The 14,204-nt window shown below is 41.6% G+C and overlaps 1 protein-coding gene across 13 annotated transcripts in view; it reads left to right on the plus strand.

Moving 5' to 3' along the window:
* Npas3 (neuronal PAS domain protein 3) overlaps positions 1-14,204 on the plus strand; it is an 809,049-nt gene that overhangs the window by 739,524 nt on the left and 55,321 nt on the right. For all 13 annotated transcript variants that reach the window (XM_051195837.1, XM_051195838.1, XM_051195844.1 and 10 more), the window contains one exon: positions 5,071-5,189. In XM_051195837.1, coding sequence (XP_051051794.1) covers positions 5,071-5,189 — 119 coding nt within the window. The remainder of the gene's footprint in view (positions 1-5,070; positions 5,190-14,204) is intronic.

Below are 14,204 nucleotides of genomic sequence, written 5' to 3' on the forward strand. Positions count from 1 at the left end.
GGCCAGGATTCAACATCTAGGATCTTCTTGAATTGTTTCTCCACTTTAGTTTTCAAACAGTATCTCTCTGTGAACTGGAGTTCAGTGAATCAGCTAGACTAGCTGGTCAACAGACCCCAGAGATCCACTTCCCCAGTACTGGGTTTACAGCAGAGCACCGTGGGTCCAGGGATCAGAACTCAGGCCCCCAGGCTCTCACACAGCAAACATTTTACTTACTGAGCCATCTCCCCTGCCCCTTATCATTAATCCCTAACCTACACATTAGCCATTTACATGGTGTTTCACCGTATGAGTGTTACCAGTAACGTTGATGGTTGGGAGGATACAGACAAATACATATAGTTTACATGTAAATATTCTACCATTTCCTATAAAGGTCTTGAGAATCTGCAAAGTTGGGTACCTGTGAGGGTTGTGGAACCAATCTTGCATGGCGATCCAGGAATGGCTATATTTAATTGCATGTCATGAAGACCTATACCAATTATGTTTTTCTTATACAAAGAAAAATATCTATTGAGAAAAAAACATTTCTTAAAGCTTAATTTTTCTTTCTTTGTTTCTTTCTGCACACATCAGGGTTTGACAGTATTTGGAGGGTTCAGATGCTAGAACTGCTGAAAAGCTCTTACTTGTACCGAAATAAGGGTCCCCCTGACACTATGCCCATGCACTTGTGGAGACCGCACAACAGATAGTGAAAGTATTCAGAATGCACCTGTCCTTCATTTCCATCCTGGAAAAGCTATGTAGATCTTGACACCTGCTACCTCCTCTACCTTCTCCACCACCTCCTGTCTCTAACTAAGGAGGAGAAGAAAGCACCACCCCATCCCATGTAATGGACTCACTAGCAGATGCATGATGACAGCAGATCTCATTTTGAGGATAGCATTTGCCAACATAAAAACATTATGTATTTCATCATGAATTTTTCTTTAAATCTTATGAATTGTATCAAAACTGACATTCCAAGAACTGCAGCAATATAGACATATTTAAAAGTTGAGGGGATGGAGGGATTGCTGTGTTATTAGAAAGAACAGGTGCCTCCTATAGAGGGCCCAAGTTTTGTTCCTAACACCCACCGTGAATGACTCACAACTGCCTATAACTCCAGCTTCAGGCAATCTAATGCCTCTGACCTCCATGGACAACTGAACACAGACTCACACACTCACACCATGGATTCCCTGAAACTAACTCTCTCTCTCTCTCTCTCTCTCTCTCTCTCTCTCTCTCTCTCTCTCTTTCTCTCTCTCTGTCTCTCTCTAGATTCCGTGAACATCCCCACACACACACACACACACACAATTTTTAAAGAGTTAGAACCCCTGAGATTCAGCAGAACAAAAAAAAAAAGGGTATATTTCTATATTTTTATTTTATTTAGCATTTCATTATGCCACTCTTGTTTTTGGGCTTTCCTCTCCTGGTGTATATTTCATAGGATAAGATGGACATGACTAATATCTGACCACTCAACTCAGCTTTTCCGTAGATCTGCCTTGTGTTTCAGGCAATGGTTAGAACTTCCTGGAATCCCAAACTTATCAGAGCATGAGGCAGTCAGTAGCAGCCAGTCTCTAGGAATGGACAAAAAGTCATTCCATACCTAGAAAGCACCCCAAAATACTTTGTTAGATGTTAGATGGAGCTACTGTATCTGGAAAACCCAGGTCTCAATGACTTCTCTTACTGCTCCATCCATCCCTCGTGTTCGTTCTCCACTCAGCACCACATTCTCAGTAGCCACAGCCCAGCCATTGCGCCTTGTACCCCAGTACAGGCTTCCTCCTACCCTGGTACAGCCTTCCTTCTACCCCACTTTGATGCTCAACTCACTCAAAAGGCTGCTCTTTGGAGGCGACTGTCCTTGCCTGTCACGTTGCAGATAAAACCTCTTTCACGGGTGAGACTCCACTGTCACAAATGGGATAAATCACTCACGTTTGCTACCACATAGGAAGCATGGTGGTAGTTGAGTGTGTTTTGAGTAAGTTGTCACCTGTCCCATTGAAAGGTACACTGTGGCAGGTTCATTCTGCTTCTGTCCTCAGAACCCCAAAGCTGTAGAGAGTTAAAGTACAAGTCCCTGTCAGAAACCAAGCTCTGAAGGTTGCCCCATCTACTTCTGATCAACTCCTCGGTCGCCTTGCTCTTGAGGTGAAGTATGACGGTTAATTTGGATTCTAAATCTTGGCTTCAGTGGGGCAGAACCTGACCTTAGCATTCTTTTCACACCACTTATCCCCAGCGTAATTAACATTACCCTGCATGTTTAGGCAATTACTGTTGTAACATGTACTCCTGCCTCAGCCAGAACATGACACAGTGTTTGGCTCCACAGCTCCTGCGAAGCTGTGTTTTCACCCAGCTGGAAGCCCCCTTACTGCCATCTCTCCTCTACACTCCTAAGTGTTTTACTGTGCAGTTCCCATCCGGAAAACAGCAAGTATTTCACAGCATGCCTGAATTACTTTCCCTTCTACAATGAGGTGACCCCTTCCTGACTGACTGAGGATACCCAGAACCCTACCCCTAAAGCCCTAAAACACGTACTTCTCCTCTCTGAGAAGTTTCTTTTTCTCTCTTCCTCTGCTATTGCAAACACAATCTTGCTGAACAGAACTAAATTTTTAAAGGTTGAGCTTGGGGTGTGGGTTCTGATGGCTTTACGTTAGTTCAAGCCAGTATCAATAAAATGAAAGGGACAACAGTAGATTGGCATACTTTTCCATTTCCAGCAGGATGAAAAACTGCTATAAATTAAGTCTAACCTTAAATGTATAATCTGTCCTTGGAAGGAAAAAAAAAAAAAAAAAAAGGATATGGCATCTTCAAGCTCTCGGCATCCCTTACGAGAAAAAAAAATTGGTTCTAAGGGTCTCTGATCTTGTGTTTTAGTAAAATAGAACTGCACGGCTGACTGACAGCTCTGATCTGAAGCATTTACGTTTAAGTTTTGATCTCTCTGCTTTTGATTAAAACTAATGAGCTCATTTAATTCAAAATGGGAATCTCTGATAAGAGAAATAAGGTTGATGTGATTGGATTAGAGGGGCAAATTAAACTCTTAGAGCAGAAGTTTGTGCTTATATAGTGTATTAAAAAGCTGTTGGCGTATTATGGCGTGTTAGATGATGAGAAAAATTTCATAGTAATTCATATTTAATCAGAAGAAATGAAAGTACTAAATATAACATGGCTCTGCTTTTCCCTCGAGTGATAAAAAGCTGTACATTTAAAATGACATCAGATCCATGCTCTCTAAAACAAAAAAAGAGAGAGAGAAAGCCTTGAGAGAGTCACGTAAGAAAGGGGCAGTTGTCCGCCATCTCATCACCCCAGAGTAGTAATGCTACTAGTGTTGGAAACTGAGACTTGCTGAGATATGAATGACATAAGAAAATCCCTGGACCACAAATAGCATGGTTGCTGAGATTAGAATAGCATATTCTTCTGTCATCTGAGCGTCACATTTAATATAAAAAAAAAAAAGATTGCTTCTTTGAAATGTATAATAGCATATCAAAATTTGAAGTTTTTCCAATTTCTAATCTTCTTTAATAGTTTTGTTCTATACTTCTTACAGCTCTTTTTCCTTTCTCTCTTCTCCCCCATCTCTTTTCTTTCCTCTTTCCTTTCTTTCTTCATCTCTTGAGACAGCCTCTCACTATGTAGCCTTGGCTAGCCAGGAACTCAGTATGCAAGCATGCTGGCCTTGAAATCATTAAGATCTACCTGCCTCTGCCTCTGCTTCCCAGGATTCATGGTGTGAAATAGAGTTCCCTAGCCTCTCACAGGTCTTTATTACATGTATTGTTCTTCAAACTCCATTCCAGAAAAAAAGAAAATGTAGTGTTAGATTAAAGCTAACCAAAAGACATCCAGTTTGTTGATGGACTTAAATTTTTAACTTTCAAGTAAGAAAAAATGTTAATATCTAAGAAGACTAATATTAGGATATCTATTAGTATAAAATTCCCAAACGTAACTTATTTGCAGGAAAATACTTCAATTCCAAAAATCCCTTCAAATTTGTTTTAAAAGAAAATTGACTTACATTGCCCTCTGGCCTGCTTACATAAAGGTCTTAGGACAGCAGATGGCCAACCACCACTTGAGTTAGACAGGTAAAAACATATTCTACTCAGTCTGGAAGCATATAATAGGAATACTTTGAATAAGAGAGGCAATGTCTTGTATTAACAGTGCAGAAGTAGAGATAGATACCTCAGCAGTTAAGAACAAGCATTGCTCTTGCAGAGGACCCCTGTTCACTGCCCAGGATCCACAGCTAGCAACTCAAAAACAAATGCCTGTAACTCCAGCCACGGGAGGGTAAGCACCCTCTTCTGGCCTCTGTAGCACCTCCACTCATGTACACAGCCCCACACAGACACAGACACACACAATTAACAAACAAAATGAATAAAATCAGAGAAATAGAAAAGCAGACTGTTGTTTGGCTAATGGCTGGGGCAAAAAGCCATTGTGATAAGAATGTGATATTTGGGTAGATTTTCTTTCTCTCTGCCTGTGCATCCCATTCTCATGTGTCCATCTGGAGCGGGATGAGAAAATGTCATAGTCTCTCTTCACAATGAAAGTAATCAACTGAGAAGGATGTAGAGAGAACCAAGAGCGGGACCTCTGTACCTGTCGCCACGGCATCTCTCTCTGCCTACCGTTTGGTTCATCCCATCAACATTTGGGCGCTCCCCTTTCTAAGCACTGCTGCCTATGCACACCAGCCAACCCTCAAAGGAAGCTGCAATTACTTACTATTAGGCCCCACTTAGGGAGCTGCAGCAAATTAAAAGAACTGAAAAGCCCTTGCTAGGAACAGGAAAGGAGTTTCTTTTAGCACCTTAATTTTTCTTTTTTATTTTCTGCAAAGTAAACATTTTCTAAGTGAGGTAAATTGATTACTACACTCTTAGCACCCATCAGTCATTTATTTTTAGTGAACTCAAGGGTTGCACCTGAGCAGTAGCTATGAGGGGCTCTGTGGAGACTTAAATCCCATGAGTGTGTATGTTTTTTTTTTTTTCTATTCCTCAGTGGAGACAACCAGCCCCAGTCTGCTAACCACTGACAACACCCTTGAGCGGTCCTTTTTCATCCGAATGAAATCCACTCTGACCAAACGCGGAGTACACATCAAGTCATCAGGATATAAGGTAAGCTGGGCTTCGGGATGAAACACATCCAATCCGAGGCCATTTACACTGAGTTTTCCAACTGCTTTGGGTCCATATCATTAACACAAGGGACCTTGAGTGTTTCACAGCATAAGCTCCCTAGCCATTTTTCTGTCTCAACAGAGACATCTTTATGCTTCCTCCTTAACACTTCAGACATTGCTGGTGCACCAAATGGCCCCAAGCATGTGTCTTTTCTTAAAACCACTAGTTATTAATATGCCAAGTGCCTTGGCATCTGCTAGAGACTCATATTGGTGGAAACAGTAAGCCGGATTCCTCTCAATCATGAAGGTAAGTGTTCTAGAATGGCTGATATGAGAATCCCTTCTCTCATGTTCCCCTTAATGTATGCTCTTTCTCTGAAATGACTATCCCAGTCAATAATGTTATCACCTAGATTCATACCTGTCAGAAAAAAAAAAAGTTGGGGGTTGAGAGATGGGAAAGTGCTTGCTTACAAGCATGAGGACCCTAAGTTTGAATTCCCAGCACCCAAGTGAAAAGCCAGGCTGAGTGACACAGAGGACATAGAGACAAGAGGATCCCTGAGGCTTGCTGGTCAGCCCCAACTAGCACAGTCAGGAGAATTGGCAAGCTCCAGGATCAGTGAGAAACTATCTTGAAAAATAAGATAGAAAGCAATTGAGGAAAACACTGGACAACAACCTCAGGTCACCACACACACACTTACTCTCTCTCTCTCTCTCTCTCTCTCTCTCTCTCTTACACACACACACACACACACACGCGCGCGCGCGCGCGCATGCATGTTGTTGAATTCGAAGGTTGAATCTTAGAATTTCATTTTGAAATTACAATTCCTGGACATCAGTCATACTTTAACATCCACAGAATGCTCATATTCAAAACTACAAGATGTGTGTGTGTGTGTGTGTGTGTGTGTGTGTGTGTGTGTGTGTGTGTATCAAGTAAGCAAGAAGAGATTAAGTCTGGAGCCATAATCTACATTATTATCATTTTAAGGTTAAGGATATAAAAGTCTTCTAATCACAAGAAATCCCAACATTCTAGTGACTGTGGAACATAAAATTAAGACCTAGGAAATTTATGAAATGCCTTTGGATACCTGAGCCTTACTATTTTATGACACAGTAACCAATCTCTTAAACAGCATTTATTGTACATGCAAAGGCAAACACAAACAAAATGTAGCATCAGTGTGCCTACACAACCTGTTCCAGGCTGAGACCTCAGAGCTTCAGCTAGCTCTGTTCTTTTGGGGTGACAATAGCATTGTTGGTGGTGCTAACAACCTTTACTGACAGGGCTTAAAACCTTTATGTAAGTCATCAAAACGCTAGCGGCGCTATAAAGTCAGAGGCACATACTTGCGTTGACATTAATTCTTTAAGGGGGAAAAATGTTTTAAGAAAAAGAAAGGAGGTGGAAAACCCTTCTGAGGGCGACCTTTAGCTGAGCTGTCCTACAGTCTGAAAGGCACAGGAGAAGCAACCTTGACCTTTAGCAGGATGTAAAGCAAAGAGGGAGCAACTGGTCAGTTCTGGCAGTAGCTTCCTCTCTAAAGACAGTTATGATACATCAGTGTATTGCAGGGAAGACAGACCTAGTGTTTAGGGCGTTTTGTGCTTCCCTGTCTTAGTGAACAGTGTGCATTTGCTCCTTATGAAGTGTGAATATTAGCACATTTGGTTTCCCTAAGTAGGCTACAGATGTGAGATATTAATGAAGTACTAGAAAGGGTCTTTCTTTGCATTCCAGATTCAGAAGTCCTAGGGTTTCCTTTGTAACGCGTACTTTTCTGTCTGTCTACATCCTTTCTGGTTTCTGCTGGTTGTTAAGGGGCATATCACAAGTGGAAAGCAAAAGTTAGTATAACTCAATATCATTGGATAATTTGGCTTTTTGAAAAAGCAAAATTATTTTATACTAAAATCAGCTTACAAAGCTCTTTGAGTATTTGATCTGCAGAAAAAGAGTAGGATATATGACTACAAGAATAATGATTAATAGTGGGTCTAGGCAAGAGACCAATCATCTCATTAGGCCGTGATTGGCCATTCGGGTGCCTCAGTAGAGATGCTCTTGCTGTCTGACTGAAATTGGACTTAAACATAATCTGTTCAGCAAAGATGTTTGAGCTCACAGTATGGGACTTGTTTTAGAGTCTAAAATCCCAGCATCAAACAATACAAAGTCCTTGCTTTCCAAGTGTTTGCACTCCAGAGCAGGGAGAGGACTATAGCAAGTAATACAGCAGTGATTTCGAGAGATATGCAAGCTCAAGGAACAGCAGCCATCATCTTGATCCCTGCAATAGGCTGAGCATGATTAGCTCTCACAACCATCCTAAAAGGGAGTGTTTGGACTGTTCCCATTTGCTAGACATAAAGAAACTGAGGGTGGATAGATAAATTAGCTTACCCAAGTTCACACGCTGAAGAAAGAGATCTTGGACTTGGCAAGTCAGACCCCATACCCCATGCCTTCACCAGGCTACACTGTGTAGAGTGAAGTGAGGACATGTAAGAGTCAGAGGCCCACTTCAGATAGGATAGGTCACTGGAGGCTCCCCCAAGAAGGTGGCATGTTACCCGTGAGTCATGGATTAGAAGGGACTAGCATGAATATAAAGGGGGAAGCAGGGGCTGGAACAACATGAATTTGGGATTAAAAAACCCTTACTATAAGAAGGGAGAAAAATTTTCAAAAGCACAACTTTGAACAAGAAAGAGTTGCCAAGCATTTAAGTGTGGTTCTAGAACCTGTCAACTCATGCAATGTTAGAGTGCCTATATCACTGTGGCACGCTTGTCAGAAGTTTGTCTCAAGAAACTTCCCTACTTAGTGCTGTGAGCCCCTCCTTAGGACTTCCACCCTTTCATCCCCCATCCTCCAGGGAGATGAATCATGCAGCAGGCCCAGCCTTTCCCCTTCTCTGAAACAAATGTTCCTCACTAATTAACCTTGTCTTAAAGTGAGGGGAAGACCCAATGAGAGCCTGTGACACAACACAGCTGAAAGGCATCCCTGCGTATCTGTTCATTCTCAGTAAGTAAATCTAGCAGCTTATAAAACATTCCAATAAAACTGGTAATCATCTACCACCACACAGTAAACAGAAATAAAAAGGAACGGTGGTGATAATTTCTCTGTACTTCTAGTATTCCTCCTAATTTATTATCATCACATACACATTGGTTTTCTCATAAAGGTCCACAAAGCTCTGTCTAGGTCATTCTATTTCATCATATTTTTTCTGTGACCTTGGACTATGGACCTTATTCTGAGACTTCATCTCTTGCTGTAGTCAGGTCGGCATTCACTGACTGCACGCACAGAACTGAGCCTAATACTTCATACTTATTAGTCCACAGAAGAGCATTGTTTTAAAGTCTGTGTGTAGTCTGCACTGTTGTTATGCTGGTTTGCAGGCAGTGACACCGAGGCTTTCATGAGTGACCTACACCCCCCCATGTTGGTGCAGCTCTTAAACAACTGCTGGGGAATCAGGGTGAAAGCCAGGCATATAAGCTTCAGACTTGCCCTTTCAAACCTTCTGCCTCACTCATAATGAAGTCCAAAGTTGGATATAATGGACCTCAATATATGATCACTTACATTTTTAAAGGGATAACTTCCTGCCTAAGACCTTCCTGGTATAGCTTACAATGTCCTGCTGCTCTAATGCACTAGGGTGTGGTGAGTTCAGTGCCTGCCAGTAGCTAGAGACCTGTCTTACTTTCCCAGATTCTCATCCTGATCACACACAGGATTATATATGCATGTACATATACATATACATGACCTCATACAGGATCATATACATGTTCATATATATGGTCACATACGGAATCATATACATGTACATATACATGATCACATATGGGATCATGTACATATACACATACATGATCACATATGTACACATCCTTAAGCTGGAATTCTGAGACTGAAGCATTTGAGCAGTGGTGCAATGCTGCAGTGGAAAATTCCACACCTGACTTCATGTGCCAGGTCATAGTCAAAGCAGAGATGACACTAAAAATAATCCATGAAACTACCTATAATAAGACTTTGTGCATACAGTATATATGAAAAACAAGTGAGTTTTGTGTATAACTTCGGTCCCATGCCCAAAATAGCTTACATAGGCAAATACTTTAAAATCTGAAAAATTCTGGAATCTAAAACACTTTTGGCCCCAAGCATTTCAGATAGGGTCTGGACCCTTATCTGGACCTCATAACCTGGACCTCATAACCAAGAATTCCAGCCAAGAAGTATCCATTCTGTCCTGATTCAGGAATGGAATGTAACATCAATTGTGAGGGCTTCACTTACCACACCCTAGACCTCAGGGAATTGCTCTAATGAAGTTTTGTTCTTTCTGTCCTAGTCTGCTTTGAAATCCACAGTAGCATGTTATCTGGTCCAGCCACTTTTTATGCCTTAGGGGCCTCCCTGTTGTTTAGGTCTCATTGTTGGCCACATATCTTAGCATAACACAGCTCTCATTTAAATTGCCTTGCATCAATATTCTGCCTTCTTGATTAGGTCTATGTCTAGGGGAACTTACTAGGTAGAGCACATGGGGCAAAAGGAGATATGTAATCAGGGAAATTATGGAAAGGAACACTAATTGGGTCGCCTCCTTAGCTCCTGTCTTTGGAGGATAGCTTCCTTTGCGTGGGACTTCCAGCTTTCTAATCTACTCTTGCATGCCCACCAGCGCCTCTGTCATTTCTGGAATATTTATCCCCATGCACTTTAATGTCCTAACTCTAATAGAAGAGAAGAGCAGCCTGAATTCAGGGAAACAGACAAGAGAGCAAGCAAGCCCCTGTCCTGTTTCATGTAGTGCTAACAAAGCTTTGAGTTCTTCACAGGGGTGAATTCTGCAGGTGACTGAATTCCTGCCATGGCATGTACTCAGAAATCATTAAGGGAGTATACTAGGGGAACTCAGGGAACGTTTAAAATCCAACAACTCTCATCTGGGATGGTTTGGGTACCAAAGTGTTGAACTAAATGACTGGAAGTCCATCTAGCCTCCTTAAGATACAACCAGACAACAAACAAACAAACAAATCGGTGAGAAAACTGATATACTTATTGGTTTATTGGGATTGCAGATGATTTCAGTTTTACAAACTTCTAGTCCTGAATGTAGAGAGACAAAAGCAATAAATTGAGCTGTGAAATTTAGCTAAAGAAAACCTTGCCATCTCTAAGCACACACATAAGTTTCTTTCCAAGTACAAATTTTTCTTGCTTATTTCTGAAAGTCCTTAGTAGCATCTGTCCCATGGTGTAAATAAGTGCATATAATTTTCATAGTGGTCTATTTCATTTGGATGTCATAGATTTGGAGAAGCCTATGGAGCCTTTCCTATGGTAAATTCACTTTACATTTATAGGTTCTTAAATTCTCAGGGTTTATCCATTCATCTCATTAAAACATCCCATTTAATACAGAGCCACCTTCAGAACTTACTAAAAAGGAAAATATTACATCTTCCAGAAGATGTTTTATCCATGTTATACTCATCCTTTGCTTCCCCCTGACCTCTCCCTCCCATTTACCTTCCCAGTATTAGAAAACACTGAAGTCCAGCACCAAAAAGCAATGCCTCTTAGACTGAAGAGGTACAGAACCATGCTTTCCCTGTGATGTCCTCACATGGATAAAGAGACATCTTCCAAAAGGACTACTGCAAAATATTTTTTAGAAATACTATACTTAAATTATTCAGGTCTAGGAAGATGGTTCAATGGGTGAAGTTCCTTGCAAACAAGCCTCATGGCCTACAGGAGTAAATAAAATAATGTCAAAAACAATGTAAAGAGAATTATTTTCAATGGTACTTGGTCCCTCTTCCCTGTTTACTTAGGCAGATGTCAGGAGACATCAGTATCAAAATCAAACTAATTGTAAAAGCTGAAGGTCCTTTAATACAAACTGAGTCTTGATTGGCTGTTTCTATCGATGGGTTTCAGGATGCTTGCATACTGGCAGAGAACTTGTTGTACCCATCACTTGGAATGGTGGTTCTTGGGTTAATTCTTCAGTAAGGTCCATAAAACTAAGATGCCTGCCCTTTCCATTTGATCCCCACTCATGTCAGTGCACTGCTGGGCGTGGAGAGATTTCCTGCTTCAGTTTCCTTTCCCCAAATCTGAATGCCTCTTTACCAGATCAGCTGAGAGGCATTTCCAAATTAGCTCCTAGGAGAACCTCGTTTGTCCCTGCTTCTCCTACATTCTATTCAGGTGTCTCCCTACGAACTCAGAGACCACATCTGCTGCTGTGGTCATAGTGCCAGGGTATTTTGAAATGGACCCTAGCTTCCCTCTCCTACAATGTCAAACCATTCTTCCGGGCATTCTTTCTGCAGATGTTGCAGCTAGCCCAGACCAATTACTATTCCGGTAAATGCATGTGTATAGTCATGGTGCTATAGTTTTGACCATGCTCTTTTCTTCTCCCAAAATGAGTCTTGGCTACCTAGAAACCTCTTCACTACTGTGGCACTGCACACAGGACTCCTTTTTCCATTCCTTCTACTGCACATAAGGAAAGCCCCTCCACCTCTGAGCATCATGTGTGCCTCAGTTTTCCTATATGAAAAGTCAAGTGGTACATAATTCCATGCTTTTCCTACAGATCAAATCACTAGAGCTCAACTAATCATCTTTTTACCCATTTATGAAGTATGTTCTTATTATTTTTAATGAATAGCATAATGTTCTTTTAAGTAATTTTGAAAGTAAGTAAAACTGAGGCACAGAAATGCTAATTTGTAAAAGGCAAGGCTGAGGGAAGTATCCAGATCTTCTTAGTCAAATGCCTTCTCCTTTCTAATACACTGTGGTGAATGCTGGATACATCATGTCCTCCTTTCTTCCAAGCATAGTTGGCTGCCTCAAGCTGTTATTCACTAAATGTTTTCTGAATTGAGTTACATGCTTTCCCTTCTTTTGAAGTGTGAGTGAACATCATCTACAGGACTGTGTGTTATGCAACACCATCAGATAGCATGTGTAAGTGGCTTCTCTTTTGCTTTGGCCAAATTATATAGAGAATTTACAGAAAAGGATTTCCTTTGGTTTGTGGCTTCAGAAGCGTCAGTCCATTGTGGAAGTATCTTAGCTGTGATGAAACATCATGATACAAAAGCAACTTCAGGAGGAAAGGTTTTATTAGGCTTATACTTCCACAATATTAATCACTGTAAGAAATCAGAACAGGAATTCACACAGGGCAGGAACCTGGAGGCAGGAGCTGATGCAGAGGCTATGGAGGAGTGCTGCTTGCTGGTTTGCTCTGCATGACTTGCTCAGCCTGCTTTATTGTAGAACCCAGGAGCAGCAGCCCAGAGGTGAGGCCACCAACAGTGGGCTGGACCCTCCTACATTGTCTAATTTTTAAAAATGCATTTACAAGCTTGCCTACAGCCTGATCTTATGGAGGCAGTTTCTTGGTTGAGGTTCCCTCCTCTCGGATGACTTTAGCTTGCGTCCAGTTGACATAAAACCATCCAGCAGAGGCAGAAAACACATGGCAAAGCAGCTGAGGTCACACCACAGTGGGCCTGGAAGCAGAGAAGGGGAATGTCAATGTCCGCTGGCTTTCTTCTCTTTCTCCTTTTATTTCATCTGCCTGCCTATGGGATGATGCCACCTACATGTAGGGCAGGGTTGCCTCCCATTGATCATCTCTGGAAGCACTCTCAGACACAGCGAGATCTTCCCCAACCTCCTGGGTGATTCTAAGTCCAATCGGGTTGATAATCAAGATTAGCCATACAGTTTGCTATTTGGGGCAATGGTTCTCAACCCGTGAGTCATGATCCCTTTGAGGTTAAATGACCCTTTCACAGGGGTCGCCATCAGAGGATACACATGTTTACATTATGATTCATAACAGTGGTAAAACTGCAGTTATGAAGCAGCAACAAAAATAATTTTATGGTTGGGGTCACCACGGCATGAGGGACTGTACCAAAGTGTCACAGCGTTGGGAAGGTGAGAACCGCTGATTTAGAGTGACTCTTGGAACAGCTATGATCCCAGATGAACTGTGCCATGATCTGGCTCCCATTTCTCTGTTTTGTCTCAAGGATATTTTGAATCTTTCTCAATGCATGACTCAAATCAAAGTGTACAATATCGATACCTTTAGAGGCCAGTTGAGGATTCTATTCAGAAAATTATAGACACATGTTCTCATTCAGTGTGATTTCATGTCAGTCTATAGTGATCACCATTTTCTTCCTATTAAATAATCTTTGAAGGGTGGTTTTCTGAAATTTTTTAATTTCATGCTCTGTACTTTGACCATATTTATCTCCCCTCAACCCCCAACTCCTCCAGGATCCCACCAACCCCTCTATCTATCGATCGATCGATCTATCGATCTATCTATCTCCTCTCTATCTCTATTTAGGGGTTTCATTTCTTATTATTAGAATATTTGCACCCTGCCTCGTGGCACAACTCTGTGACTTCTCAGAAACTGTAAAGAATATACAAAGTGTTATCATAAGAATCTGGCTCTGTCCTTGCCCAAGAAGCTAAACTACATTCAGAGAGAAGTGTTCCCAGCACTGAGTGGAGGGTGCAATGCGGCTGCGGTTTCTCACAACAGATTTCAGAGAGCATTCATCAGTGGAAAGCTGCTCTTTCAGCTGGGTGGTGGTGGTGCATGCCTTAAATCCAGCTCTCAGGAGGCGGAGACAGAGGCAGGTGGATCTCTATGAGTTTGGGGGGCCAACCTCAACAGAGAAACCCTGTCTCGAAAAAAAAAAAAAAAAAAGGAAAAGAAAGTTGCTGTTTCTCACTGACAAGTGTGGACAGTACTAGGCACCATCCAGAAGTTTTGCTCAGCCTGAAGCCAGAGATGAACCCTGGGTGTATTAATACTGCTGCTAAATCGTTTGCTTCAGTTTCATGTTATCTTGAAATGACTACTGCACCCAAGCTGTGCAGAATGGGACTATCTTGTCAAAT

Source organism: Phodopus roborovskii, unplaced genomic scaffold (genome assembly GCF_943737965.1).
Source record: "Phodopus roborovskii unplaced genomic scaffold, PHOROB, whole genome shotgun sequence".
Taxonomy (NCBI): Eukaryota; Metazoa; Chordata; class Mammalia; order Rodentia; family Cricetidae; genus Phodopus; species Phodopus roborovskii.